This window comes from Phaenicophaeus curvirostris, chromosome 2 (genome assembly GCF_032191515.1).
Source record: "Phaenicophaeus curvirostris isolate KB17595 chromosome 2, BPBGC_Pcur_1.0, whole genome shotgun sequence".
Classification (NCBI taxonomy): Eukaryota; Metazoa; Chordata; class Aves; order Cuculiformes; family Cuculidae; genus Phaenicophaeus; species Phaenicophaeus curvirostris.
Window position 1 is genome coordinate 104,866,052 of NC_091393.1, and position 25,930 is coordinate 104,891,981.

General features: G+C 48.7%; 4 protein-coding genes and 1 long non-coding RNA gene across 6 annotated transcripts in view; 3 read left to right on the forward strand and 2 right to left on the reverse strand.

Moving 5' to 3' along the window:
- Positions 1 to 2,623, forward strand: part of ZC3H6 (zinc finger CCCH-type containing 6) — a 29,013-nt gene extending 26,390 nt beyond the window's left edge. Inside the window, exon 12 of the mRNA XM_069850283.1 lies at positions 201 to 2,623. Coding sequence (XP_069706384.1) covers positions 201 to 1,699 — 1,499 coding nt within the window. The 3' untranslated portion in view covers positions 1,700 to 2,623. The remainder of the gene's footprint in view (positions 1 to 200) is intronic.
- A 1,581-nt stretch (positions 2,624 to 4,204) lies between these two features.
- On the forward strand, positions 4,205 to 5,498 carry LOC138717062 (uncharacterized). 2 transcript variants are annotated; one of them, XR_011336819.1, is made up of 3 exons: positions 4,205 to 4,297; positions 4,440 to 4,605; positions 5,302 to 5,498. It is a non-coding gene; the product is annotated as an uncharacterized lncRNA (long non-coding RNA). The 2 variants fall into 2 exon arrangements; XR_011336820.1 differs by having other exon boundaries at positions 5,329 to 5,498.
- A 549-nt stretch (positions 5,499 to 6,047) lies between these two features.
- On the reverse strand, positions 6,048 to 11,001 carry LOC138717061 (uncharacterized). Its single transcript, XM_069850284.1, has 5 exons — positions 9,120 to 11,001; positions 8,217 to 8,387; positions 7,747 to 7,919; positions 7,321 to 7,438; positions 6,048 to 6,309 (listed from the first exon to the last, which is right to left on the reverse strand). Exons 1-5 carry the CDS (start codon positions 10,920 to 10,922, stop codon positions 6,052 to 6,054), a joined length of 2,523 nt encoding a protein of 840 aa, XP_069706385.1. The 5' UTR covers positions 10,923 to 11,001; the 3' UTR covers positions 6,048 to 6,051.
- Positions 11,002 to 11,181: 180 nt separating this feature from the next.
- On the reverse strand, positions 11,182 to 15,626 carry LOC138717389 (catenin alpha-1-like). The gene is made up of 6 exons (XM_069850902.1): positions 15,394 to 15,626; positions 14,161 to 14,301; positions 13,484 to 13,699; positions 12,693 to 12,876; positions 11,609 to 12,371; positions 11,182 to 11,210 (listed from the first exon to the last, which is right to left on the reverse strand). The coding sequence occupies exons 1-6, from the start codon at positions 15,624 to 15,626 to the stop codon at positions 11,182 to 11,184; spliced, it is 1,566 nt and encodes a 521-aa protein (XP_069707003.1).
- A 2,227-nt stretch (positions 15,627 to 17,853) lies between these two features.
- The window catches only part of NAPB (NSF attachment protein beta), a 15,800-nt gene continuing 7,723 nt past the window's right edge, over positions 17,854 to 25,930 (forward strand). The window contains exons 1-9 of the mRNA XM_069850288.1: positions 17,854 to 17,974; positions 20,648 to 20,727; positions 21,385 to 21,501; positions 22,652 to 22,698; positions 22,821 to 22,898; positions 24,101 to 24,156; positions 24,605 to 24,689; positions 25,404 to 25,508; positions 25,776 to 25,844. Of these exons, the coding sequence (XP_069706389.1) occupies positions 17,877 to 17,974; positions 20,648 to 20,727; positions 21,385 to 21,501; positions 22,652 to 22,698; positions 22,821 to 22,898; positions 24,101 to 24,156; positions 24,605 to 24,689; positions 25,404 to 25,508; positions 25,776 to 25,844 (735 nt within the window). The 5' untranslated portion in view covers positions 17,854 to 17,876. The remainder of the gene's footprint in view (positions 17,975 to 20,647; positions 20,728 to 21,384; positions 21,502 to 22,651; positions 22,699 to 22,820; positions 22,899 to 24,100; positions 24,157 to 24,604; positions 24,690 to 25,403; positions 25,509 to 25,775; positions 25,845 to 25,930) is intronic.

Consider the following 25,930-nt stretch of genomic DNA (forward strand, 5'->3'; position numbering starts at 1 on the left):
GGTTATGTCAGTTTTTAATTTAAATTTATTCTTCTTGTTTTAGATTACAATTTAGATTACAATTATTATAACACAGGGAGTGATGTCTTAATATCAGGCCTTCTCAGTTTGATTCTACCTAGAAGTTACCTTTCATATGAGTAAACATGTATTCCTTGGTGATCATTTGCTTGAATATTCCTTTTTTGTTGTTGTTTTAGATGACAATGTCAACTGGTACTCCAGTAGTGAAGAGGAAGAGGGGAGCAGTGTTAAATCAATACTAAAAACCTTAAAGAAACAAAGTGAAAACTTTAGGAATCTGCAACAACATTCCACAGAGCAGCACATGCTTGGTATTCCTACTGATCCAAGGCTGGCAAAAGAAAAAGGTGCAGGGCCTCAGGCTGACCCGAGACTTCGGGCTTCTCCAAGGTCCAACCCCAGAAAGCCTTCAGAGTCCACATCCTTGGACCCACGGCTTGCACGAGATCCCAGGATGCACAAGGTCAGTGAGGGTGCTCATGCCAGCTCGTCCCTTGGGGCAGCAAAGTTAGATTTACACCATACGCACACTGGAGTTAAAGTCAAGCAGAAAGGGGTGGATGATGATGAAGAGGACTCAGAAAGAGAACTGAGGGAACGAGCTTTTCTGATACCATTGGAACCTTTGCCTGGTGTGACGTTAAGGGATCCCCGATCTCAGCTTAGGCAGTTCAGCCACATTAAAATGGATGTTACCCTGATGAAACCAAACTTTGCTAAGCATATTGTATGGGCACCTGAAGACTTGCTCCCAGTACCTTTGCCTAAGCCTGATCCTGTCTCTTCAATCAATTTACCTCTCCCTCCACTCATTGCTGACCAGAGACTTAATAAACTGCGGAATTTGAAAAACGATCCTCATCCAAATGCAATGCCAGCTGACCCGCGACTAGCTGCAAAGGCAAAAAACAGCTTAGCAGGCAGGAGTGGCTATTTGGATCCATCTGCAGAGTCGCATGCCAGTAGCTCAAGCAAATTAGGAGATCCTCGCTTACAAAAAAACGTTGATCCCAGGCTCCACAGACTGTCGAGTGCAGACCCGCATCATGGAGTCGCAAAGGATACCCACCCTCCGAAGTTTGACCCCCGCCTTGCCAGATCCGCTGCTGGCTCATCGCAGACCACAGAAGCTGCGACTGCTAAACCTGACCCAGACGCTCTGCCTCCATACGCCCCCAAATTATCATCGAGTGGCGTCAAGCTGGGAACTCCAGGCTCGATACTGAGCGGTATTAGTTTGTACGATCCGAGAGATCACAGCTCATCATCGGACACAGCTCCAGCTAATTCAGGAGAGAACGGAGAGAATCAGAAAAAAAGTATTTTGAAAAATTCTGGTAAAAATGAACCCAGTCTCTCAGAAGATTCCTCACTGCAGAAGGCTGCCTCGAATGTGGAAAAAACTACAGAAGGATCAACAGAAACTACTTCGGATAAAGCAAATAGCACCAGTAAATCTCAGGCTAAACACTCCAGCGCTGCACCTGCGGTGCATAATCTTCCTATCCAAGCTTTATCAGGATTAATCAGACCACAGTATAGTGACCCGAGGCAGGTCAGGCAGACTGGACAGGTAACTCAAACACAGGATAGTGATCCAAATGGGGAATCAGATGATAAGTCATTAAAAGATGTTTTCAAGACTTTCGATCCAACCGCTTCACCATTTTGTTAGCAATTGATTTTAAGTCTTTTTACTGTTGTGAATATTGCAGTTTTCTGCTGTTTTGTAACTGGTTTACCTCTTTGCTTTATTTATTTTTAAATTATAATTATCAACACTTTTCAGCTGCTAATCTCAGAACCACATGCAGTTATACAGTACGCTATAGTGTTTGCAAAGCTGTGGTATTTTCTATATAATACTTTTCCAATTTCAGGGAGACTAATAATTGACATGTAGAAAAAAACCCATGTATTGTGCTAGAGCTGATAAAAGCACTTTCATTGTAAATAAGTCATTAAGAAAGTCCCAAGACCTGTATATGTGTGAGCTGTCTCTTTCATAAACAACATTTAGATATAATTGCCACATTTGTATGATTGTATAGATACAAGCAATATTATGTACATTACTGTGAGAGACACTGTTTGATAAGGATTGTCTGACGTATCAAGCCAAACCTACTAACTGATTAGAATCTACGTAAATGATTTAAAAAGGAAAACATTGATCCTCCTTTTCAGATCAGTTGATGTAAAACATTGACAGTTTTTATTCATGCCGTCAATATTCTTAGTGTAAAAGAGACCTATATCGCATATTGAGGATTAAAAATGTCATATCTTTTAAAAGTATTTTATTCTATGCTGTATATAGAAGAAATTGTGAAGTACATAACTAGAAGAAAGTTACTGTTAAAAGTGGAGAATACTTAAGTTGTCTAATACAAGAAAAGGTTTTTATTTAATTTTTTCACGCATACACAATTCTGATTAGTGCTCTAAGTTACATTGTGGTGTTCATGTATTTCAATGTATTTTTGTATTCAGCTGCTTAATTTGTATTGCTTTTTTTGTATTGATGTAACTGCAGTACTTGTATTCATGGTGTCTTTATGACATTTTTAACAAAAAAATTAAAAAGGGTACAGTTAAAGTCTGGTAATGACTGTGATGTTGACATGTTGGCAGCTGGCTCAGCACCAGGGGAAGGGCAACAGGGTGTCTGAAGTATGAAGGTGACTACAGCTGGTTTTAGTACAATCGCACCGCTTTACAGTCACATGGTAGCAGGTTTTTAAACTAATCTTGCGCTGAATCCCAATGGAGTTAGCTTGCTGTGTGATTGCAAGATCAGACTGCTGACTTAGAGAGAGTCGTCGTTCTCTTACTACAGTTATCAGCATCGCTATGAGAAATGTCATGCATGTTCTTTAATTTCTGAAGATGTTGCATGCCCAGAGCACAACTGTCATCAAAGCCTCTCTTGTTTTGCATCTTGGGTTGCTTTTTATATAGAGGAAATGTAGTCGTACCTAGCTAGCTACATTTACAATAAAAAATGGCCGTCTGCTCAATTGCCATGTGATTCCCGCCCACTTGGAATGTTTCTTTACACTAAGTCTCTTCCTTGGTGGATGTTTTCTTCTTCGTTTCTGTTTGCTGGCTCAGGTAATGCTTGTGAGTGGGACAGCGTAGTGTTTATCAAAACTTGTGTGGGTTTGGTTTCTTGTGCCTGTGAGACAAACAGTGATCCAGGCTGGAATGGAGACGTCTTGCTTTGATGGGTAGGGCTTGGATGAACGGCGGGAAGCTGCTGATTTCTACATGTGCAAAACATGGCAGGGGAAACCGCTGAAGGCAACAATGGTTTCAGTTTGCCTTCCTAATTTCCCAGCATATACATTGTATTAATTTTATGATATTCTGAATTGTGCTCACTCAAAGTAATTGAAAACCAGGTAACAGACACGAAGCTTTGTTGTTAATTTGGAGTGATCTATTAGTCCTCCATAAGTACTTCTGGATTACTTCTTCATGTTGTGATAAGTTTTGCTGTTCAAGAATTTCATCCGAAACCCAAGCCAGCAGAATTTGACAGCAGGGAGAAACAGAAATACTTTGGAGACAGCACATGGGTTGATAGGTGAACAAAGAGAGAGAGGAAGAGTACTGAAGCCAAATGCATGGTTTCACATTTAGATGTGGTAAGTCCTTGTAGGATGCACAGCTCCACCCTGAAGTTTTTGTAGGGTGATGATCATGGTGTCATCACTGTATTGGATTCTGTGTAATTTTGAAAGTACTGGAAAAATAAGAGTCAAAGGAAAAGGTTTGATACCAAGAGCAAAATGACATGCTTTACAGCTGAGGTAACTGAAGGATGTCAGGTGGTTTGCCATTGGCCTGGTTATGGACCAGTTTGGAGTGGCAGGGTGTGTTCTTGTAGGGGACCCAGAGTGCTGGCTTCTGACCTTGAGGATCCTCCACTATCTCAGTATCTTTAATACAATGCAATTCTTGATTTTAGAAAAGAAGTACTACAAAGTAAGGAGGAAGGGTAATTTGAAAGGTGCCAGCTAGTTTTTGCAGACTGTTGTCTCCATGTGTAACTGCCTCCTTCCTTTCTTCTTCCCCGATCCAGCTGTACCCTGTGGGCCTCCCCAGCTGTGGCGTGAGGGTCTGCGGGCTGCTATGGAGGCATCTTCACCCACCTGTGCTTGCTGGTTTGTTTGTTACAGATTTCTTGCCCAAGTCTTAGCTCGCTCTGGTGTACCTGCTGCTACTGCGCACTCTTGAAATCTGGAGAGGGTTCATTGCTACAGTGCAGGTACCAAACTAACTGATACGGGAAATGTGTTGGAGCAGGCAGGTGGGGACAGGCCTCTCACATGAAAGTGGGCTGGAATGGGCTGCAGCCATCAGGCAAGTCAGGTCAGATCTGTCATGTGGATCAATTGTATATTTTACAGGGGAGGCTCGTTTCCATCTCTTCCGCACATGCAGTATGCTGGCATGGAGCAGCGTTTCCCTCGGAAACTTGCAACTCAAACCCCTCAGACTGTGAAGCACAAGTGTGGAGAGCAGTTACAGGAGCAGCTGTTATCATTGGTCATGGATACTTGGGAAGCCTGTGAGGTGGGTGATCATCAGCACTGCATGTTTTATTCTGAGTAAAAGAATCCTGGGGCTGAGAGTGACTTTGGGAGAAAAGTCTCATTTCCCTTTACGCTGCAAAATCTGCTGAGTCATGGGCAGCAGGTGAGACAAAGTGTTCCCACTCCTGATAGCCCCAGAGGTGTGAGAAAGTAAAATGTTTGTCTCTGATCTCATCTGTTCTCTGTGCTTCAGAAAGACTGAGCATTGCTAGATCACCACCACAATAAAAATACAGAGAGATTTCAAGTCTCCCTAGGTAGCCTGTTTTAGTAGTTTTCTACCACGATAAAAGACTCTTAATATGAATCCTTCATATTGCAAAGTAAATCAATATATTCTTGCGAAGCAGGAAATACTTAATTGTACTCCTGGTTTTGTGTTTCAAAAGTCAGTCTTTTTGCCCACTCAATTCTTTCCTCCAGCTTTTGTAGTGCATGTTGCCCTCTGAAGTTGTATTTTGTGTCTGAGCTCCACCCAGCATGCTGGCTATTCTGCAGGATTACATTATCTCTGGCTGTCCTTCCAGTGCAGCATTTAGGGTTGCTAGCCCTAGAGGAAAAGGGGATGGTGGCTAAAAAGGTGAAGGCTGCAAAAATATGATGGTGTGCTATAGATCAGGGCCTGAGGAAAACCTCCCATCTCTGAGGCTTTCTTGTACAATTCAATCATTGACAGAACCTCCTGATCTTTCCCTCCACCCAGATTTGCCGGTGTTGGTACAAGTGCTTTCCTGTATCGTTCTGCTCACATCTTGTGCATGGAAGAACACAGAAGAACTGGGAGTTACTGAAAGTGATATGAAGGTACCTCTGCAAGTGCTGTCTTCCCTGTATCAATTTTTGCCAAAGGGAACAAAAAAAAAGCCTGTCTGACTACATAACAGTCAGAGCTGTCTTACAGGTGGACAGGATGTGCATTATATGAATTAAAAAAAGATTTAATTCCTGTGTAGTCCTACTTAGTGTCTGTTGATGCAACAGTAATGGTTTCAGAGTGACTCCCATGCCAGGTAACAAAAGATCAGTGAGTGATGTTTTACAGAACAGGAAAACCTCTGTTTTCTCTTTGACTGGGTCTTGCAGTTCTTCACCAACTCGTGTGTCCTCTGTGGCTTCATGTCACATCTTATTACTCAAATTCAGATGCCATCTGGATGAGGGGCCTCTTAGCAAATACGCTAGCATGTGGCATAATTTTATTCTTCTCTAAATTCAGTTGCCAGAAGGAAGCAGTGTCTCTGCAGGGTGGAATTTGCCATGGGTGGAGCTGCCAGCACACAAAAGCCTTTTCAGCCTTGCACTTCCAGTCCTGCAAGAGCAGCTCCAGCAGAAGGGATGTAGGCTGGCAGGAGTGCTCAGGAGTACATTGTTTCTGCTAGGCCAGTTAGCAATGCAGTTCATCTCCAGCAAAAGTCCCTTTCTGTTTTTACAGGTGGCTGTCCGTAATTGTATGTACTTTAATAGTTTTTGGATGCCTGGGGTTGTTCTTGATCTGAGGTGATTGTTCTTGTATCATAGCTGTCAGGGAGGGTTCAGCCCTTGCCTGAGTCTTTCTGAGCCCTAATTCATCCCTGTCTGAGTTCAAAGTCTCCTTGGCTCTATGCCACAACAGGTTTTTCCTCCAGCACATGCAAAAAGCAGCTACTTCTTCTTCTTCAGTGTCAGGCAGAGGCTGTTGCAAACCCTATTAAACAAAATATTTGCATGCTTTAATCTATTGTTGTACAGGAACTCGTTTAAAATATCTTAAATTATATATAAGTCTGAATGTATCAATATGTGTGACCAGTGTGGCACTTCTACCTGTTAATGCTTAGAAAGTGCTTAAAATGCTTAAAACTTCTTAAAAACCTGCTTAAAGAGAGGTAAAAGGAATGCAGTGTAGTTTATTTATTGATAAGCTGGGAAATTGTCAAAGGGAAAAAGCCAGGCCATAACGGACTTAGTGATCTAGACATTCAAGATAAAATAATAGCTAGTTACTTCTCACTGACATCATCTCGCTGACATATGTAAGTTTTTAACAGTGTGGACATTTAACCACAGGAGGGGCTTTTTTGTCCTTGTGGCTGATCATTCATCAAACAGGATTCTAATAAAAAACGCGTGTCTCTCCAAAAGACAAGCTTAAACTAGCAGAAGTTGTAGGATTTGTAGGATTATCTAGGAGGCTAGAGCACACAAAAACTGCATCAGTGGGGAGTCTGATTGTATTGGCACTTGTTTTCTGAGTACTTTCAGAGAAAGTCTGCTCTTGCAAACTATTTACAGTGGGATCAATCAGCTGTTATTCACAGCTGCAAGGGAAGCTATTGGGAGCTTCGATCAAAGCTTATCTTGAGATAACACAAAGGCTAAGACTGACATGAGCTATTTCCAAATAAAGGTATCTAACGAGATGCTGCTGCTCTCCTATCCAAAAATGAAATGGGAAATGGCCCAGCTAAAGATGTCAGAGTTGGTAGCAGTGACAGAGCAGACTCTATGCCTGGAAAGCTGTGTAGTGGGATTTGGCAACAAATCAGAAAGACATAAAATAACAACATTGCAGTAAGAATGTCTAACCCCAGCTGGAGTCAACAGAGGTGCCACATCAGCCAGCTCCCACCTCCCATAACTAGACTTGGCTGTAGGAGCTCCCCACAGCCTGGACTCACCTTGCAAAACTGATTTGACGCTGTTGGCTTTAACTTACTTTGATACATGCTGCCTCAGCTGCCTTCAGAACATGTAAAACTGCTTGAATTAAGTTCTGTGCGTTGCTTACAAGCAGCTCAGAAGAAGACTTGCTCTCTGCAGTGACTGCTTTTACCCTTAAAAGACATTTTAAAGGGTGTTGTTGAAGAGCATCAGGCAGTGTTCCCTCCCCTGTGTGGTCAGAACTCTGTTGGTTACCCCAAACCCATAATACTGTCCCCTGTACTGTAACAGCAGCTTTCCATGAAAACAGACAAACCAGGTGAGAAAAGGGCTGTTTACAGCAGTATGAAGAAGACAAGGAGCCCCCTGAATTGTAGCTGAACACCCTGATCCAACAAGGACCTCTGGAGACCACCATGCACATATCTCTGAAGGGGGCCACCAGCTTTGGGAGAGATTGCTCTTGACCCTAGCGACTCACCTGGCCACGATGCTGAGTTGGCTGCTGATGGTGTGGGTCTGCTCTGCGGCACACAGGAGCTCTGTGGAGCATCTCTTGTCCAGGCAGTGTTTCGCAATGATGTGGCCAAACTTAACAAACACCTGCCCATCGGAAGCAATTTGCTTTGCGCAGTTGACAAGCTGGTCCTTGCTCTAAAACAAGATAGAAATTAATGTGTTTTAGGAAACAAGGAGAATGAAGACTGCTTTTTCTGTCAGGCAGGGGAGGGTCCAGGAAGCCCAGATACATTCTGAAACAAGGAAAGGACTGAATGCCATGTTCACACCTGATCAGGAGGAAGTAATTTATAGTGCTTTGCATGAATATAGCTGGTGCCGCTCTTACACAAGTAGGGGTTTCAGCAGGCACTGGGCAGCCTTGTCGCTGGCTTTGACCAGTCTTTTGAGGAAAAAAATATGCTGGGGTGGAGGGAGTGAAACACTGCATACCATGATGGGGCCCTTTTTCCTCAGGAACTGTGTCATGTGAAGCATCCTTGTTGCCATGTCCTTGGTGACCTGGGACATCTTGCTGGAGCCACCCTGCCACGTGTCACTGTCTCCTCGCTCATACTTCCCAGGGCTGCTGGCAAGGGAGACACTGGGAGGACCGTTATGATGCTGCCAAGACAATAACCAGATTCGAAGTCTGCAGACACACCGATGCAGAGGAGTCTCTGCCTGTGTGTTTCTGAAACAGTTTTTGGTGAGTAAAGGAGAAAGGAGAGCTGCTTGCCACCTTGCTGGACCTGCTCTGCCTTTCAAACCGGCCCTTCTCTCCCCTGCCTTCACCCATAGCAGGGCTATCAAATCCCAGTGCCCTGTGCCACAATCCCTGTGCCCTGGAATTGTCTCCAAATGAGTGGTAGCTGTCAGACAATGCCTGCGGTTGAGAGGTACGATTAAGTGCTCTAAACCAGTCTCTGAGTGATCTGGATGGTGTGGCTGAAGCCTTTGCCAGCTCCTAACAGCCAACAGCAGTTATTGTGGGGGTGGTGGAGCTGAAGGTACTCCCATAGGGTGCTTGTGGGGAGGAGAAAGGCTGAGCAGAGAAAGGTAATGTTTTAGGGGAGGGAGAGCAGTATAGGCTTTTGTGGCTCAGAAGGAGCATTTTGGAGATGGGTTTATTTATGCAAGAATGCCTGTCAGATCAGATATCCAGAAGTTGGGCCGAATAGGGCAGCCAGCAACCTGATCCAACTTTAAAGGTGACCAGGGGGTTGGACTACTGATATCCAGAGGTCCCTGCCAACTTCCCTTATCTTAATGCTCCATGGTGTGTGTAACAGGAAGGACTGGCAGCCCTGACCATCACCCTGCAGTAAGGGCTTGTGGAGAAAAAAGCTACTGTACCATTTCACATGCCTCTTTGGCAGCTCCAATTCCTTGTCCACTCCTGCTAGGGCAAGTTTCTGCTGACTTGATGTGGCTCAGAACGTCAAGCTCTTGGGCTGGGAAAAGCTTGGCTGTGCTGGTGCATTGTGTTGGAGAGCACTGGTCCCCAGTGTTCTCCAGGTGTTGTCTGATGAGCTGCAGAACATGTCCACTGATGCCCTGAACAGCCTGGAGCTGCGTGATGAGGTAGTGTGCCTTTGCTGACCAGTACCAGACAATGCTGTCTAGGTGGAGATGCCCTTTGTCCCAGCGGCTCTGGAAAAGCTGACTGGCACTGCCCACTGCTTCAGATGTGAGGACCAGGAGATGGTCTGTAGTGGAAAGCAGGTTTGCCTTTGACTGCACTTGAGCACTGGCCTCCAGAATGTCTTGGAGGGTGGTTTTGACCCACTGAACACTGGCCAATAGTCGACTGGCCTTCTCTTCAAAGGCCTGTTTGCTTCTCTCCCTCTCTTTTTGAGAGAGGGGGGACAGGGCTGGTCCAACGACATCTCGGATGACCTGCAGGTGTTTGGTATTGACCTTCTCCAGGTGGAGCAATAATGCCTTGGCCCTGAGGTCTATGTCTCTCTGCAGGAGCTCAAAGCGAATATACAGGCTGGCACTAGACAGTGGGGAAGCCAAGAGGGTATTGGAGGCATCCAGCAGTGCTTCCATTAGCACATTTATCTCCTCCCTGAGCACCAGGATTTCACTGCAACCATGGTCTTCGGGGCAGGCCAAGTAAGAGAGCCGGGCGGCCTCCTGCAGCCTTAGGGAGTTCTCAGACACAGCAGCCAAGAGGCCCTGTGAGCAAAGCTTGTTCTTCACAGCACTCCTCAGCTCCCTCAGGAACAGGGCATCACTGCCTATGAACTGATCCACAGCACTCAGCAGGACATGCATGCTGACAGCCCACTGGACACAATACAGCTCCAGGATGGCCTTTTCCACCCTGCAGGAGCCCTCAAAGGACACTGCTTTCTCAAGTAACACTTTGGTATTCATCTGAGCCTGTGAAAACTTGGCTTGGACCTGTAGAAAGCTCTCCCAGACGTTGGAGGAAATGGGATTTCCATTACTACAGGCCATGTTTGCAATGTCTCCTGCTAACTGAACTGCTCCTGCTAAACCCATCATGGTCTCGTCCAAAGCCTGTTTGCCTCTCAGAAAGTCAGCAGACAAGATAAAGCCAAATACTTGTTGAGAAAGACTGTACCAAGAACCGGCTATGGCTGCCAGGCAATCTTCAGTCTCACAGATCCTTTCTGAGAGCATGAGTGCCATTTGGAGAAGTCTGCTTGGAAGATGAAGCTGCTTTGGGGCTGTTTCCCTGGCCAGGCTAATAACACATGGTGTCAGTAATGCCATCTTCTGGTACTGCCCCAATATCTCTTTCTTGGGAGACTCAGCAACAGGCAGCGCTTCCTTTGCCACATCAATACAGCCATTAGAGAGTTCGAGCAAGGCAGAGCAAGCAGCATTGACAGCTGCTATATCATGAGATCTTGTTGCTGCTAGGAGAGCTGTAATAACAGGGTGAGTATTTCCTTTCCTTGGAACAACACCCGGATGTAAGTTACCTGGTTGTGAAGATGGGCAACTTAAGATGTCTTCTTGCAATGCAGCCTCATCCGTAATGGTTTTTAGCCCAGCACCTGATGGGCTGAGTTGAAGCCCCTTAGCAATGTCAGTGTTTCGTACTTTTTGCCGGAGAGGGCTGAGGATATCTGGATGGTTGGACCCATCCAGCCCAACTTGGACACAGTAAGCAGTATCCATCAGGCAGCTGGCTGTCTTTGAAAACACATCTCTAGTTTGGAGGCAGGAGAGTCTCTCTAGACAAAGGGCTGTGACTGATTTCAGCTCAAGGATGGAGCTGGCCAGTTGCTCAACCCAAACCAACAAGCCATTTCTGAAAATGGGGTCTGTAGCTCTGTCCACGTACCTGGTGGTAGCTTCAACCACCCACCGAGCCCAACTGGTGAGGCGAGTTGCATGCCAAGAGAACCTGTCAGAGTCCTGTCTTTTCAGGGCCTTTTCACACCATTCCCTGTGCTTGCCCATTTCCTGGATGGACAGCTTAAGGAATTCATGCATGCTGACTGTCTCCTCGAAACACCACAACAGGCTTTCTGTTGTTCCAGCCCACATGTGGTACAAGGACTGTAGCTGCTCAGCAGCACTCACTTGGGCTGTATTTTTGCTCATTTCTGTAAGCAGTGGAGGGAGACTGGCAAGGAGCCTCTTCAAATATTCTACCCACTCTCTGATTTCTCTAGCTATTTTGGTTTTGGTACACCTAGCCAGAGCAAAGTCTGCTGCTCTGAGCATCTTCTGGGCATGCATGAAGAAGGTGGCAATGAGGGGCTGAAGCTTCTTCAAAAGTCCTCCTTGTCCTGCTGGAGAACAGCCTGTACCAGCAAGGTTAAGGGCATCTTCAACTAAGTGCCTCAGGTGTTCCTTACCCTCAAAGAAGGTGTTGAGGATTTGGCACAAAGTAGCTGTGAGCACTGCCTGATCGAGAGCCTCCACCTCCTCTCTCATGGTGTGACATTCCTTCTCTAGGCTGCTTTCTGCCCAGCTTTGCCCGGGACATCCTTCCTGCTGGCTTACACGGCTGCAGATGCTTTTCCTCATCTGCAGGAGAGCCCAGCAGTGTTTTACCAGGTCCAGCTTCAGATCTGGCCTGGATGAGTCTGCTAGAAGCAAGCAGTAGAAAATGACCACTTCCACATGAACACTGAACTCTCTGTCAGAGAGGTGTGCTGGGTCTGGGTGACAGAGGAGAGCCAGCAGCTTGCTCATGTGCTGAGAGAAGGTCCCGGTTTTGTCCTGTGGCTCCTTGCTGCCTGTATTGTGAATGAGCAGGGAACTGAGCTCTTTGATGGTCCTCTCTGTCAGCTGGAAAGCATAGTCTTTGGAGAGGTTAACTTGCTGATCCTGGAAGTGTTTAATATCACTGTGCTTGGCTCCATGGAGCAAAGGAATGCACTTCTGAAGGAGCTGCAAAGTTTGGGCCAAGCTCCTCTGTCGAGGACAATCTCCGAGTTCCTCGAGGTGCTTCATTGTCAGATTGCTCAGCAGAAGCAAAGCCTCAGAAAAGGCCCGGAAAGCAGCCAGCAGTCCTGGCATGTCCCTTGCATCCCACAGCATGCTTAAGCAATCCAAAAGCCAGCTGGCAGCCTGAGTTATCCTCCTCACCCCAGCAGTATCTCTGATCTGTAGGATCTAACCAGAAAAAAATGGCAGAAAAAACAGTCAGAGTGACTAAGGCTCAAGAATCCTTGTTCACTGTTTCTTCCCTAGTGCAGCCAAGGTGACACCTCAGCCCTTGCAGGGATAAGAGCTGCATTTTGCTCAGCAGAGCTGCCCTAGTGAGCACACAGCAAAGGAACTACCACTGCTCCAACTAGATCTTCCCACAAGTCCCAGCCCATCTCCTGGTGGTGGGCAGCTCTTGTCCCTCCTACAGCTACACCCTGACCCACCACTGCGCCCCAGCCTGACCTCCTTCCCTGCTCGCTCCAGCACTGACCCCTTCTGCATTACCTTCCCTGTCTCTGTTACAATTCTCTTTGCTGATGCAGCCAGCTCCTCCCTGTGGCTAGGGTTGTCCGGCTGTACCTGGAGCTTGCAGCCTGCCAGCAGCACACACCTCCCTGCTAGGATGAGGGAATCAGCTGCAGGACGCATCTCCTCCTTGAACACCTCGTCGCTGGACTCCTCTGCCAACCTGGAATGGAAACCGCTGTGCTCAGCTCTTCACTGTCATGTGAACGCCAGCCTCAGAGGGCAGCAGGCACTTTTCTTTGGCTTTATCACAATTACCCACACCAGAACTTTACTGGGCTCGAGTTGATAAAAATAGCTGTTTCAGAGCCTTCTGCAGTGGCTGTGGTTCACTTTATGATCGGGTGTCTGTTCTCTACCAGGCCCTGGCTGTAACAGCAAAATAACCCAGTGGCCAGTGCCTCGTCTGTAGGTTTGGGCTCTGGTTTATGGACGCATTCAGTAAATTCACTGAAGCATTTGCTCTGTTGTCCAACTATTCCTTTAAGATGTGATTAGCTTAAACTTTGTCGAGGTTTTGCTTACTTTGCCCCATCCCTTCAAGTACATATCCTTGCTTTGTCCCATCTCTCCTTTTCCCTTCCTAATCCTATTCCCCTCAGCCTCCCTCATGTTCCCCATCCCTTGGTCCTCACATTCCCACCCTCTCCAGTGGGAAGCAGGCAGACAGCACCAGGCAGGAGAGGCAGGCTCCCTGCCAGTTTATTTGCCATTTCTTCCTCCTCCTTTTCAGCCTCCAAATCCATCAGGGAGACACCCAGCAAACTCACCTTCTTGCAACAGAAGCAAATCCTTCTGTGGCTTTGGCTAATTTTTCTGCATTCTCCCTTAAATTGGGAAAGGCCTGACACATCCCATCTTCCCACTCCAGGGCAAGGATCAGATGGCAGAGCTGCACAGCCATGGGACAAAGGATCCTTTGAATAGTTTTGTTTTCCGTTAGGAGCCCAAGGTCATGGAGATAAAGAGGCTCCATTGCATCTTGCCTGGAAAGGGGGAACAAAATCTGGGATTATTTGTTATCTGTCACCATTATCATTTTTAATAGCAACCATGGATTTAGATGGCAGCCTCTGGCTTTGGAAATGTGACAGGATTCTGTTTCTTCGAGCCCTGCGACCTGCATTTCCCCAGCAGTGGGCCTTTGCCCCAGCTTTCTGAGCACTGACCCTCAGCTCTGCAGCCTGGCTTCGCTTGGCACCCAGGCAGGGCCATACCTCGGGGATGCACCAGAACCAACCCACGGTCCCACGTTCACATCCACTCAGCTCCTATCCTGACATGAGCCTAGGTGTTTCCTTACCCGGGCATGGACGGTGCTAGGGATGAGGTTGCGGGCTGTTCCTGATGGACGTAAGCCCAAGTATTTCCTTACCCAGGTACGGACGGTGCTGGGGACAGGGTCGTGGGCTGTTCCTGATGGGCATAAGCCTAAATATTTCCTTACCCAGGTACGGATGGTGCTGGGGACATGGTCACAGGCTGTTCCTGATGGATGATGGTGAATTTTCCTCCCTGCATCCAGCCGTCAGAGAGGGAATATGGGGGTTCTTGTGCCACCACGGGCCTGTCCTCACGCACGCAGTTCCTAGGCAGGGATACGAATACACAGTGGGTGGCGGGGGGGGATTAATTACACCTGGATTACAATCACTGGTGCCTGCGGTGGCCAAGGTGGAAGGCGAGCGCCTGCTGCTGGTGTGTGCGGGGGTGGGGGTGGGGGTGGCTGGCACCTCCGTGGGGTTCCCTGCAGCTCCCCCTGCTCTTTGAGGGCCAGAGAGGTGTCCAGGGGCCAGGATACCGCCTCATCGCTGGGCATGGCTGGAGGGGCTGCAGGCTGCCTGTGCGAGGCGTGATGCCATGGCGGGCACCCGCCGTGGGCACGCCAGGAGCTGTGGTCAGGCGTCAGCCACCGCCGCAGGCTGGAACCCCCCAGCCCAGGGCAGCTGATCTGCCTCAGCCGGCTGCCTGCACGGCTTAGTCCTGGCCCTTCCACTCCCTTAATCCTTGCGCTATGAGGGTGGATGCGCTTCCTACCTCCCGACTTCTGGGGTGTGAGGGGGCTGTGGGTGTGTGTCACACCGCTATTGCCCTAAAAACCTGAGGAAATACAGGGCTGTGTGAGGAGTGAAGGCACCTGGAGGGGCTCCTCCTGCCTGAGACCCAGGCTCTTGCTTTGGCCAGCACTGCGCCTGGGTCATTTGGCCTTCGGTTATGATGTGAGGCTGGTACAGTTTTACAGAGTAAAATCAGAGCGATTCCTGCCTTCTCCTTTCCTACTGTGTGAAGTTTGTAAGCCCTGTAGATTTAAATTAGGCATTAGGAATAAATGTTTTCCTGTGAGGGTGGTGAGGCACCGGCACAGGTCACCCAGAGAAGCTGTGGCTGCCCCATCCCTGGAGTCGTTCAAGACCAGGCTGGATGGGGTTCCAAGCATCCTGATCCAGTGGGAGGTGCCCCTGCCCATAGCAGGAGGGCTGGAACTGGATGGGCATCGAGATCCCTTCTGACTCAAACCATTCCATGATGAAGAGAGGCTCACGTGCACTTGGATAATTGGGAGGGTAGGACACAAATGCAAGTGAGATAGAAAACAGGCACATTCTATGCCTGTCCTGACTTTTTCTGTATCTTTTTGCTTGATGTAGAGTGTCAGAATCACATAATCTCTCAGGGAGACCAGGGCTCAGAAGCATCCCTGGGGTCCAAATCAGAGTCTGCTTGGGGGAAGCCTGAATCCTGGGTGGAGTCTGGGCTCTCCTCGGGCAGGCTGGTGTTGATGTAGATGGTGTCTTCAGATCTCCTGATGGCAGGCAGGTTTTCCAGCAGCTTCTCCAGATGGACCTTCAGCTGGGAGAATGTTGAGCAGGCGGCAGGGTCAGCTCTCCGGTACACAGATGTTATTTCATACATGAAAATTGGGAGAGGAGCAAGGTTATTGCAGAGGATGTTGCCAGGTGTTGGGCTACATACGGGACTGGGGTGTGCAAGTTAAATGCTCTGCTTCTCTCCAAACTGGGCAAACCCTGAACTGCTTTCTATTAAATCAAAGCAAACCCAACTTTCTCCCTTAGGCTGTTTGTCCAGCTGCAGGGATTTATCAGCCCAAGCTGCTGTTAGAAATCTCTTCCAGTGCCTGGCACTCCCCGGGGGTCAGGCAGAGGCAGCCAGCTGCAGCCCTGCAATCTGCTCCCCAGGAACATCCCAGTTCTGCTCCTGAGGCACCAAGTCCTTCTCTTGTCCTTCCCACAGTGCCTGTTCCCCAGCTGGATGTCAGAGGACACTGGAAACTCCCAGTGTCTCCCTGCAACCACGTCACTACAGGGTACACATCATCTCCTCTGCCCTCTAACAGGCTGGATCAGGTAAAAGTTTGTATAAGGCAGGGCCTTATAGAAACTATTGCGTGACTTTGAGAAGCTTTGCTAGTTTAACTACTTTTGTATTTGTAGCTCTTTGTATAGAACAGAAACATAGAATCATAGAATGGTTTGGCTTGGAAGGGACCTTCAAGATCATCTAGTTCCAACCCACTTGACATGGGCAGGGACACTTCCCACTGGATCAGGCTGCTCAAAGCCTCATCCAGCCTGGCCTTGAACATCTATCTCCAGGGGTGGAGCATCCATGACTTCTCTGAGCATATCCACTGACAAGGATGACCCTTTTCCTGGGAGCCTAAGCTCCAGCTCTGCCTCCTGCATTGAAGTAGTGATGTGGAAACTAAGACAGTGGTGTGAATGAAAGCGGAATCAGAGATGCAAAAAAAAGACCTTCAGGTTTGGATAAATGCAGTCTTTCTTTGTGGCACACTCTGTATATGCAGCAAGCATGGGAGTGGGTGCTTTGGCTGCGGAACAGTAAGGATTGATCCTGACTGAGATCTGTTAGCAACCTGCGCTACTCCTGCATGTCTGGAGCTGGATCCTGCTCCGATTTGCTCATATTGGTAGGACTGACAATAACAGCGATAAATACTGCTCAGTATTGTCCTTTTTGTCTAGTGACAAAAATGCCTTCAGTATTGCATGTTATAAAAAGGTCTGGGAGATAAATGCTGTCTGTCATGATAGTAAATGCAGATTGCAGTTTAACTGGCATAGACAATGAAGCATTGTTAAAATGTTGACAACAACAACCACATGTAATTTAACAAGGGCAAGTGTTGGGGTTTGCACCTGGGACACGGCAACCCTGGATGTCCATACAGACTGGGGAGTGAGAGGCTGGGGAGCAGCCCTGCAGGATGGGATCTAGGGGTTTTGGTCGATGGCAAGTGGAACATGAGCCAGCAGATCTGGCAGCCAAGAGGGGAACCGTGTCCTGGGGGGCATCAAGCACAGCATCGCCAGCCAGTCGAGGGAGGGGATTGTCCTGCTCTGCTCCACACTAGTGTGGCCCCACCTCGAGTGTGGTCCAGTTTTGGGTGCCACAGTATAAAAAGGATCTAAAGCTACTGGAGAGTGTCCAGAGGAGGCCACAAAGTTGGTGAAGGGTTTAGAGGGGAATCCGTATGAGAAGCAGCTGAAGCCACTTGGTCTGGTAAGCCTGGAAGAGACTGAGGGGACACCTCATCTCAGTCTGCAGCTTTCTCACAAGGGGAGGAGAAAGGGCAGGCTCTGATCTCTTCTCTCTGAGTGAATGGCAGGAAGATATGTCAGGGGAGGGTTAGGTTGGATATTAGGAAAAGGTTCTTCACCCAGAGGGTGGTGGAGCACTGGAACAGGTCCCCAGGGAAGCAGTCCCAGTGCCCAGCCTGACAACATTGCAGAAGCATTTGGGCAGTGCCCTTAGACACACGGTGTGGATGCTGGGGTTGTGCTGTGCCGGGACAGCAGCTGGCTCCATCATCCTCGCGGGTCCCTCCCAGCTCGGGTCGTTCTGTCACTTTAATCCCTCCTGACTCTAGGCCGATTCCCCTGCATTTTTCCAGGAAGGTCCTGAAACACCTTCTGGAATTCGTAGCGTTACCAGCACCTGTGGGGCGGCCCGGCACCTCCGCCCCCTCCTCCCGGCTGTCCCCGCGGCTCTCGGGACGCACCGGATCACGCCCCCTGCCGCGTGCCCGCGCCCCGCCCCGTGCGCGCTCCCGCCGCGCCGCGCAGGGCGAGGAGGAGGAGGAGGAGGAGGAAGGAGGAGGAAGGAGGAAGGAGGGTCGCCGCGATGGACAGCACGGGCAAGGAGCGGGAGGCCGTGCAGCTGATGGCGGAGGCCGAAAAGCGGGTCAAGGGCTCCCACTCCTTCCTGCGGGGGCTCTTCGGGTGAGCGGGGCGGGGGGGGAGGAGACACGGCCCCCCCGGCGCTGTGCGGGGCCTCTGCGGATCAGGGGGGGTGTGTGATGAGCCTGCTCGGCCTCTGCAGCTCCGGGGGCCTCTGTGTGTGTGTGATGAGCTCAATCGGCCTCTGCAGCTTGGGAGGGCCCGTATATGTATGTGTGTGTGCGTGTGTAATGAGCTCGGTCAGCGTCTGCAGCTTAGGGTGCCTGTGTGTGTAAATATGTGTGTGTGATGAGCTTGCTCAGCCTCTACAGCTTGAGGTGCCTGTGTATATATGTATAAATATATGTATATGTGTATGATGAGCTTGCTTGGCCTCTGCAGCTTGGGGTGCCTATATACACATATATATGTATGTGTGTGTGTGTAATGAGCTTGGTCAGCCTCTGCAGCATGGGTTGCGTGTATGTGTGATGAGCCTGCTTGGCCTCTGTGGCTTGGGGTGCCTGTATATGTATATATATGTGTGTGTGATGAGCTTGCTCGGCCTCTGCAGCTTGGGGTGCCTCTGTGTGTGTGTGTGTGTCCTCCCCACCCCCCCCCCGCCTCCATGTCCACGGCGGCTGCGCTCATCCTGGCTTTATCCCAGTGGGGACTTGCTGCTGGTAATCCTCTCACGGCTGCCCCGTCACTGGGGTTCACCCTGCTGAGGGCTGGCCTCTCCCGTTATCCTGGGGAGCGTCCTCTTGCTGCTGCCAATGGTGCCAGTGAGGAGGCTCGAAGCCCTCCACCCTCCTTGAGGTTTCATTGCAGCTCAGAGGGGGTTTGGACCTGGCTCGGGGTTTTACAGATGCTTTTCTGCCCCGCAGAGCCCTGGTCCCGTCTCAGCACGCAGCCCATGGCGTGGAGCCCCTCCAGAGGGATGGACTTGCCGGGAGGGAGCGATGCCCCCAGTTAATGGCAGAGCTTCCTTTTAGTGCATCTTTTTGTTCAAAAGTAGATATTACTGCGGGAGAAGGAGCTGTGCCTGGAAGGGTGGCAGATTTTGCCTCCTCAATCTTGGCCATTTTTTTCTTAATTTTTAAGAAAAGAGCATTTATGGAGCGACGATCCCATGGAGGCCTTAATGTTTCTAAACAACAGCCTGGAAAAAATCATGTATCCGAGCCCTAAAGGCAGAAGTTTTAAAAATAAATTCCTCCCCGGCCTCTGGCAGATTAATCGGGCAGGGCGTGCTCCAGGGGTGTAATCCGGGCAGCAAATTGCTGAAAATCCTTGGAGTGAACTGGCAGAGATTTTGAGAGGCAAATTTCTCATTTTCCTGGGCTAAAAATAGATGGAAGAAAAATTGCTTTTAAAATGGAAGCAAAAAAGGGTGGTGGGTGCCGTTGCTCTCGGCATCCTTCCGGTGAATAGGGGTGCCCAGGCTGCTGAATGCCCAGCCAAAATTGTTATTGACAGCCGGGCCTTTTCCTGAAGAGCTCCATTAGCTTGCACAAGTGCTTTTCGTTTTTAATTTTGTTGAGACTAAAAGGCCTGCAAGCTTCCCCGTTTTGGATGCCTTGCAGGGTGTAGCGTTACCTCACGCCGCCTCCTTTGGCTTTAGTTCATGCAAAAGGCGGCTTTCAAGGGCAAAGAAGAGTGATCCAAAAAACCCGCCTGTGCTTAGAAATGAAATGTGGTCGGCTGCCAGAAGCAGGAAAGGAAAGAAGCCCTGGTAATAACAAATGTTGTCACCTCCCATGCTCCAGCCCTTTCTGGGGTCAGCGGGACTGTGTGCTGTAGAGGGCAGAACTGAGTTTGCAGGAGTAAGTGCATGAAGAAATCTGTGTTTAATTAACATAATATTTAACTTCTCTCTCAAGATAAATTAATCATTAGTCATCCAGGTTGGGGAGCTGAGTTATGCTACTGAACGCCATCAGTCAAACTTGTGTTGAGTTGTTCCCTTGCTTGCATTCCCTGCCAGAAATTGCAGAGGTGAAAAGCCACCAGTGTGTTGGGGCTTGGTCTGGTGAAGCTTCTTTGTGGGGGCTGGGGAGCATGTGCCTCTTTGTTATGCAAGCAGCAAGTTGTCTTGCATCTCCTAATTTCTTATTTGTTTTATGTTCCCTAAATGATGCAGTCATTTGTTGCATACCGGTTTGCTTTTTGCAGGTGCTTTTGTTGAATGTGTCATGAGATTCTTGTAAGGTGGCTGCTCCTGCTGGAAAAAGGAGGGACTAGAGTCAAAGAGCAGATGGGGGCTTGCTTCAGGCGTCAAACTTTTTAGGACCATGCAAGACCCCTAAGATGACGTTTCAGGAGTGGGTTTCCCTCTGCTTCATGCAATGAAAAACTCTGCCTCACCTTTCTAGCAAGAACTGGGTTATTTGGTGCCTGCCAGCTCTGTTCGCAGCACCGTTTGGGGGCTTCTGTTAGGTAACAACTGAATTTCTCCCTGCCTCCAGTCTGCATTCATAGTGAGCTGGCTCCCCTGGAAAAGGGTCTGGCAAGGCCAGGGTCCGCCGCTCTCCCAAATCTGGCTTTCCCTTCTCTGAGCAGCGTGATGTTCACCCTGCATTTTAAAATTAGGATGGTTGGCCTCATCAAACCTGGAGGAAGGAGGCACATTGCCTGGGCTGCAAGATCCCAAACCCTGTGTCAGCTGTTGACCCCCGTTTTGGGAGTGGCATTTCATTCCAGCAAGGTGTCAGGGGTGCTCTCCTTGCGTTTCAGGGGCAACACCAGGGTGGAGGAGGCCTGCGAAATGTACACCAGGGCTGCCAACATGTTCAAGATCGCCAAAAACTGGAGCGGTGAGTACAGCCTCTGCTGTTGGGGGAGCTGCACAGAGGGTGGCTTGACACTGGGGTGGCCCATGAGTGCCTGAGCATCTTTCTGTAAGTTATTGCAGTGGAGTTTTACATCCCAGGCTGTTTCCATGGGGATGGTCCCTGTGGTGATGCAATTCCTCTGTTTTGCCCTGTGACGGTTTAAGCATTAGGAGGGTGGGGAAAAGGGGGTGACCTGGCTGTTGTTCCTGAGGTTAAATTATCCTGGGTGTCGTTTACCATTTTAAAATGAAAGCTCATAGTTCTGCAGGGAAGTCTGCTCAAGGGAGTCACCCTGGGTTTGCTTATCTGGCAAGGACATACCTTTGGGATGGGATATCAAGCTGATGGATTTTGAGATCCAAGGTATCTCCCTTGTTGATCCAGTAGATGCAGGGCGTAGCAAGGATGAACATGCACTGCCAAGCATGGGTGTGCAGGTGGGGTGCCCCCACTGCTCTCTGTGGGGACGAGTTCAGCCCTCAGCAGACAAACAGCGCCTGGACACAAACAATTCGGGGTTCTTGCAACTCTCAGCCACTCTGGGTCCTGGGAAGTGCCTTGTGCTTTGCTGTTTTGTGGCAATCCCGCTCGTTGCTGGGCCAGAGGGGTACGTGACGTTGGTGTGTGTTTTATTTCCAGCTGCAGGAAACGCGTTTTGTCAGGCGGCCAAGCTGCACATGCAGCTGCAGAGCAAACACGACTCAGCCACCAGCTTCGTGGACGCCGGGAACGCCTACAAAAAAGCAGACCCACAAGGTAAGGAGAGCGAAACCTGGGATTGCTTCTTGCACAGCTGCTTAGCAGAAGAGGAGGTGGCGTGCTGAGGCTTTCGGTAGTCACTGGCTCTGTGGGGCTGCAGAGCCTCAACGCAGACTACTTGAAAGCTGTAATGCCTCCTCCACTTTGGCTTCTTCAAAGCAGTCTTTGAGATGATGTGAACTAGGCAGCATTGTCTTGATCTGCCGTGTGGACTGGCACGCGTAGGGGTGTCATCTCCTGCAGGTGATCTCCGGTGCTTTGGCTGTGCCAAAGCCTTGGCTGAGCTTTGGTATCCCGCAGCACTCTGGTTGTGAAGCACTGTTGTCAGTAGCTTCCTTCCCGGTTTAGTTTGGAGACATGCTCAATTCTTAAGGAATACTTAAAGCAGGTCTCAGGTCTGGATCGCAGATCCAGATCCCTGCCCTTATCCCCAGGCCCCTCCCAGGGTGTCACTGAGGCAGAGGCAAGGTAGGAGGAAAGTGGACTGACCTTTGGTGGGATGAGGATAAATGATTTTATTCTTTGAATCTGGTTGTAAAGAGCAGGGTTGTGGTTTCTGGGAAGACCTCTCATTCCCCTTCCCCTACATGAGCAGGAATCAACCAACCTACCACTATTCCTGATGCTTTCCTGTGCCAGGGGCTGAAGAAACTAACTCAGGGCTGGTGCTACTGTTTTATAATTGCAAAACACCCCGGTTTCCTAGAAAATGGCAGCCTCTACATGCTTATGAGATTGGCATTTTGAATTGTGCTCTGAGACTGCAGCCTGACAAGCTTGGGTAAAAGGCATTTGTATTTTGCCCATCCTAATTTTTGGCTGTTGCCTTCCAGTGTCAGAGTTTTTGCCTGGGCAAACCAACAGGCTGTTGGGATGCAGGCTGTTTGGGGTGGGTGAATCTGGATTAGATCTGCAGGTGCAAAACACGCAGGAGATGTTACATCTATAGGTCTTGGGGTTGAAAATACTATGTTGGTTGTTCCAGACACGCATACATGTGTGAGCAGGTATTTATTGAAGCAGCTGGTTTGTGGTCTGATGAAGAGAAATGCTACTGAGATCTGATTTTTGGAGGGGGGAGAGGTCTTGGGCTGGGAAGTCTGATGTGCTGGCTGACTCTTGTTTTTCTTGAACACTCATGCTGCAGAGGCCATCAACTGCTTAAATGCAGCTATCGATATCTACACTGACATGGTAAGAAGCTGCCCTGGCAGCTCGTGGACTGATGTGCTTGTAAGAGATACAGTTCGGTAAATACTGTGTGCACTGGGTGGAGGGGGAGCCCCTGTCTCACGTGCAACCTCTGCCTTCTCTAGGGGCGATTCACTATCGCTGCCAAGCACCACATCACCATTGCGGAGATCTACGAGGCCGAGCTGGTAGACATTGAAAAGGTAAGGATATCGGGCACTGCTGATGCTGCTCTGCAGGTTCTGCGGTGGCTGCTGCATTTCCTTCCCTGGCCAGAGCAGCACCGAGCTCAGTGCGGCCAATATAATCCATCTCCCATCTGGTATCAGGCTTCTTTGTGTAGGTGCCAATCACCTGTAACTTGAAGTTAGTGTTAATAGAGTGAGCGAGGATTTTCCTAGTATGCGTCTCTCACGGGGCAATCCCAGCTCTTTCTTGTGCCCCTCTGCTGAGTGACAGCACGGCAGGGCTGGCAAAAATCAGAATCGTAGAATAGTTTAGGTTGGAACAGACCTTAAAGATCACCTAGTTCCACTCCCCCTGCCATGAGCAGGGATATCCCACTAGATGAGGCTGCCCAAGGCCCCATCCAACCTGGCCTTGAAAAATGCCCAGATGAGAAACTTTCTTGACTGAAGTGGTGTTTCACATCTAAAAAGTGCTTTGGGAAAGGTGTGGCACGGTTCTATGGCTATTTTCTGGTGCGCCCGAAGGAAGCTGCTGTTACTTTTAGGTCACTGTTAAGCACCGACTCTCTCTCATTCCCGTAACTGAGGGCCCTGAGCAGGAATTCTGCAACAGCTCAACTGGCTGCTGATCTGCTTGAAGTTTGCAGAACATAAATTTATGGTTTCCAGACATTGTTTTCTAGACAAACATTTGCTTCCTTGGCTCCACTTCCTTGGATCTGATCTGTCTCTATCAATGAATTCAGTGTTGCCTCTCCACACGCAGCCCCACTTAAAGCAAGCCCTGCTAAGCGATTTATTGTATCGAGGCAGACCTGGCAGAAGCCTTGCAGCACTGTGATTATAAGCATTTGCAGCCGTGACCTCAATAATGTCACCTGTATCATACCTGTGCTGGACTTCGGGGCTCCTAAGAAGTTCATGGTCGGATTTCCAAGGGCAGCCTCCTGTTGGGAGCTGTCACCTGTATCATACCTGTGCTGGACTTCGGGGCTCCTAAGAAGTTCATGGTCGGATTTCCAAGGGCAGCCTCCTGTTGGGAGCATGCAGGGGATGCGCAGCAGTGCCCTGTGTCAGCGGAAGCCCCGTGGCTGCCGTGCTGCTGCTTCTTTTGTGTGTGGAATGGGAAAACATTTGTGAATATGATCACTGTACGCTGGTCTGACCAAAAATGGTGCTTCAGAAGTGGCATTCAAGTGCGATGTTTCTGTCCCCAGGCGATTGCACACTACGAGCAGGCTGCAGACTATTACAAAGGAGAGGAGTCGAACAGGCAAGTGATCTTTATAAGAGGGTCACAACAGGGAAGGGTGGAGACATGGATTTGTCCTAGATGGCTCATGTGCCCGCACACCTTGCCTGCCAGCCTTTTCTAAAATATTCTTTGGTGGGGTGGCCAAGTCCTGCTTAGAGAGATTTCTGTTTAAGCTTTTCATCCTGTGTACTGGCTTGTCTGTTTTGAGATGCCCAATTTGGGTGCAAAGAAAGCACAGAGGGATTGAACAGTGTCTGGCCCCAGGTCAGTGCTGAGCTGAAGGTCTTTGTGCCTTTCTGTGTGTTTAATTTTTTACTATTAAAAATAAATCTCTCCTAATTTACAGCATTTCAGTTGCACTTTTATATACGCTAAATAGTACAGGTAGTGCTGGGAGGTACCAGGGTATAGATTTTTTTTTCCCTCGGGACACAATTAATTAATTTAATGCTATAATTTGTTGTAGCTCAGCCAACAAGTGTCTGCTGAAGGTGGCTGCCTACGCTGCGCAGCTGGAGCAGTACCAGAAGGCAATAGAAATCTATGAGCAGGTGAGAACGCATGCTTTGTCTGATGGGGCAAAGGTGTCTTGCAAATGAAAAGTGGGTCGGTGTATCAGCCTCACAACGTTGCCATGGCCTAGAAGCTCCTACTCTTACTTATTTTGGAGCTGACTATGCCTTGATGAGATGTGGTTTGCTCTTCGCTTTTAAGAGTTACTTTAACTTTCCAAAGGCATTTTTTTTCCTCTTAAATTATGTTGTTTATAGAGAAATGCTGGAGGAAGCAAGGGGAAGGAAATCTGTAATTAGACTTCGATTCTATTTACAAATATGTTTGGCAGAAAATTTCCCCTATATTTGTAAACTTGATTGCTCTGCTTTTGTGCCAGTGATTTACCTGGAGTCCTGGCTGTGCTGCTTTTGTGCTTCTGGAGGGTTAATAGTGAAGCAGGTTTTCAATGAGTCAACTTGCTTTCCCCTTTCTGCATCAGACAGGGCATGTTGAGGTGCCAGTGTGGCCCCTTGCATTGGAGCAGTGGCTCCCTGGGAGGACTGGCTGCGTGGGTGCTCCCTGGTGGCTCCCTGCAAGTCTCTGACTCCACTTGGGATTAGTTAAAAATCTGCCTGGCTTCCCAATTGCTTTCTGTATGAATGCCAGCATTTTGGTGCTGTGTGCCATTTTCATCAGCTGTCCTGTTTTTGATTCAGTTCTTATTGGTGTGGTTTTCTTTCCTACCTCTAATAGTATTTTTTTGTGCCTAGGTTGGAACAAACACGATGGATAATCCTTTGCTCAAGTACAGTGCAAAAGAGTATTTCTTCAAAGCTGCTCTGTGCCACTTCATTGTAGATGAGCTGAATGCGAAGGTCAGTGGGCTCTAAGTGGTTATCCCAAACTTTCTGTGTCCGTCTTTATCAGTCTTTGTCAGCTGAGACACGTTCTTGCATGCATGGGGATTTGTGTGGCTGTTGCATGAACTGAAGCTCCAAGTGCCGTAGCATTTAACTGGATTTACTGGGAACACTTTCCTAAGCTGTCTGTGTGGTTTTAGGACTGGAAGGCAAAAAAATGAAATAGAACACAAGTAGTTTTGTGTGAAAGGAGTGTAAGAGTTCCCATCTTCTCTCTTTCAGCTTGCACTTGAGAAATATGAAGAAATGTTCCCTGCGTTCACAGATTCACGGGAGTGCAAGCTATTGAAGGTGAGTAAAGCCAGTATTGAAATAACAGACATGCTTGGAAACGTGTACTGCCCGTTACTTGATGCTTTTTCACCTTGCTGTATATC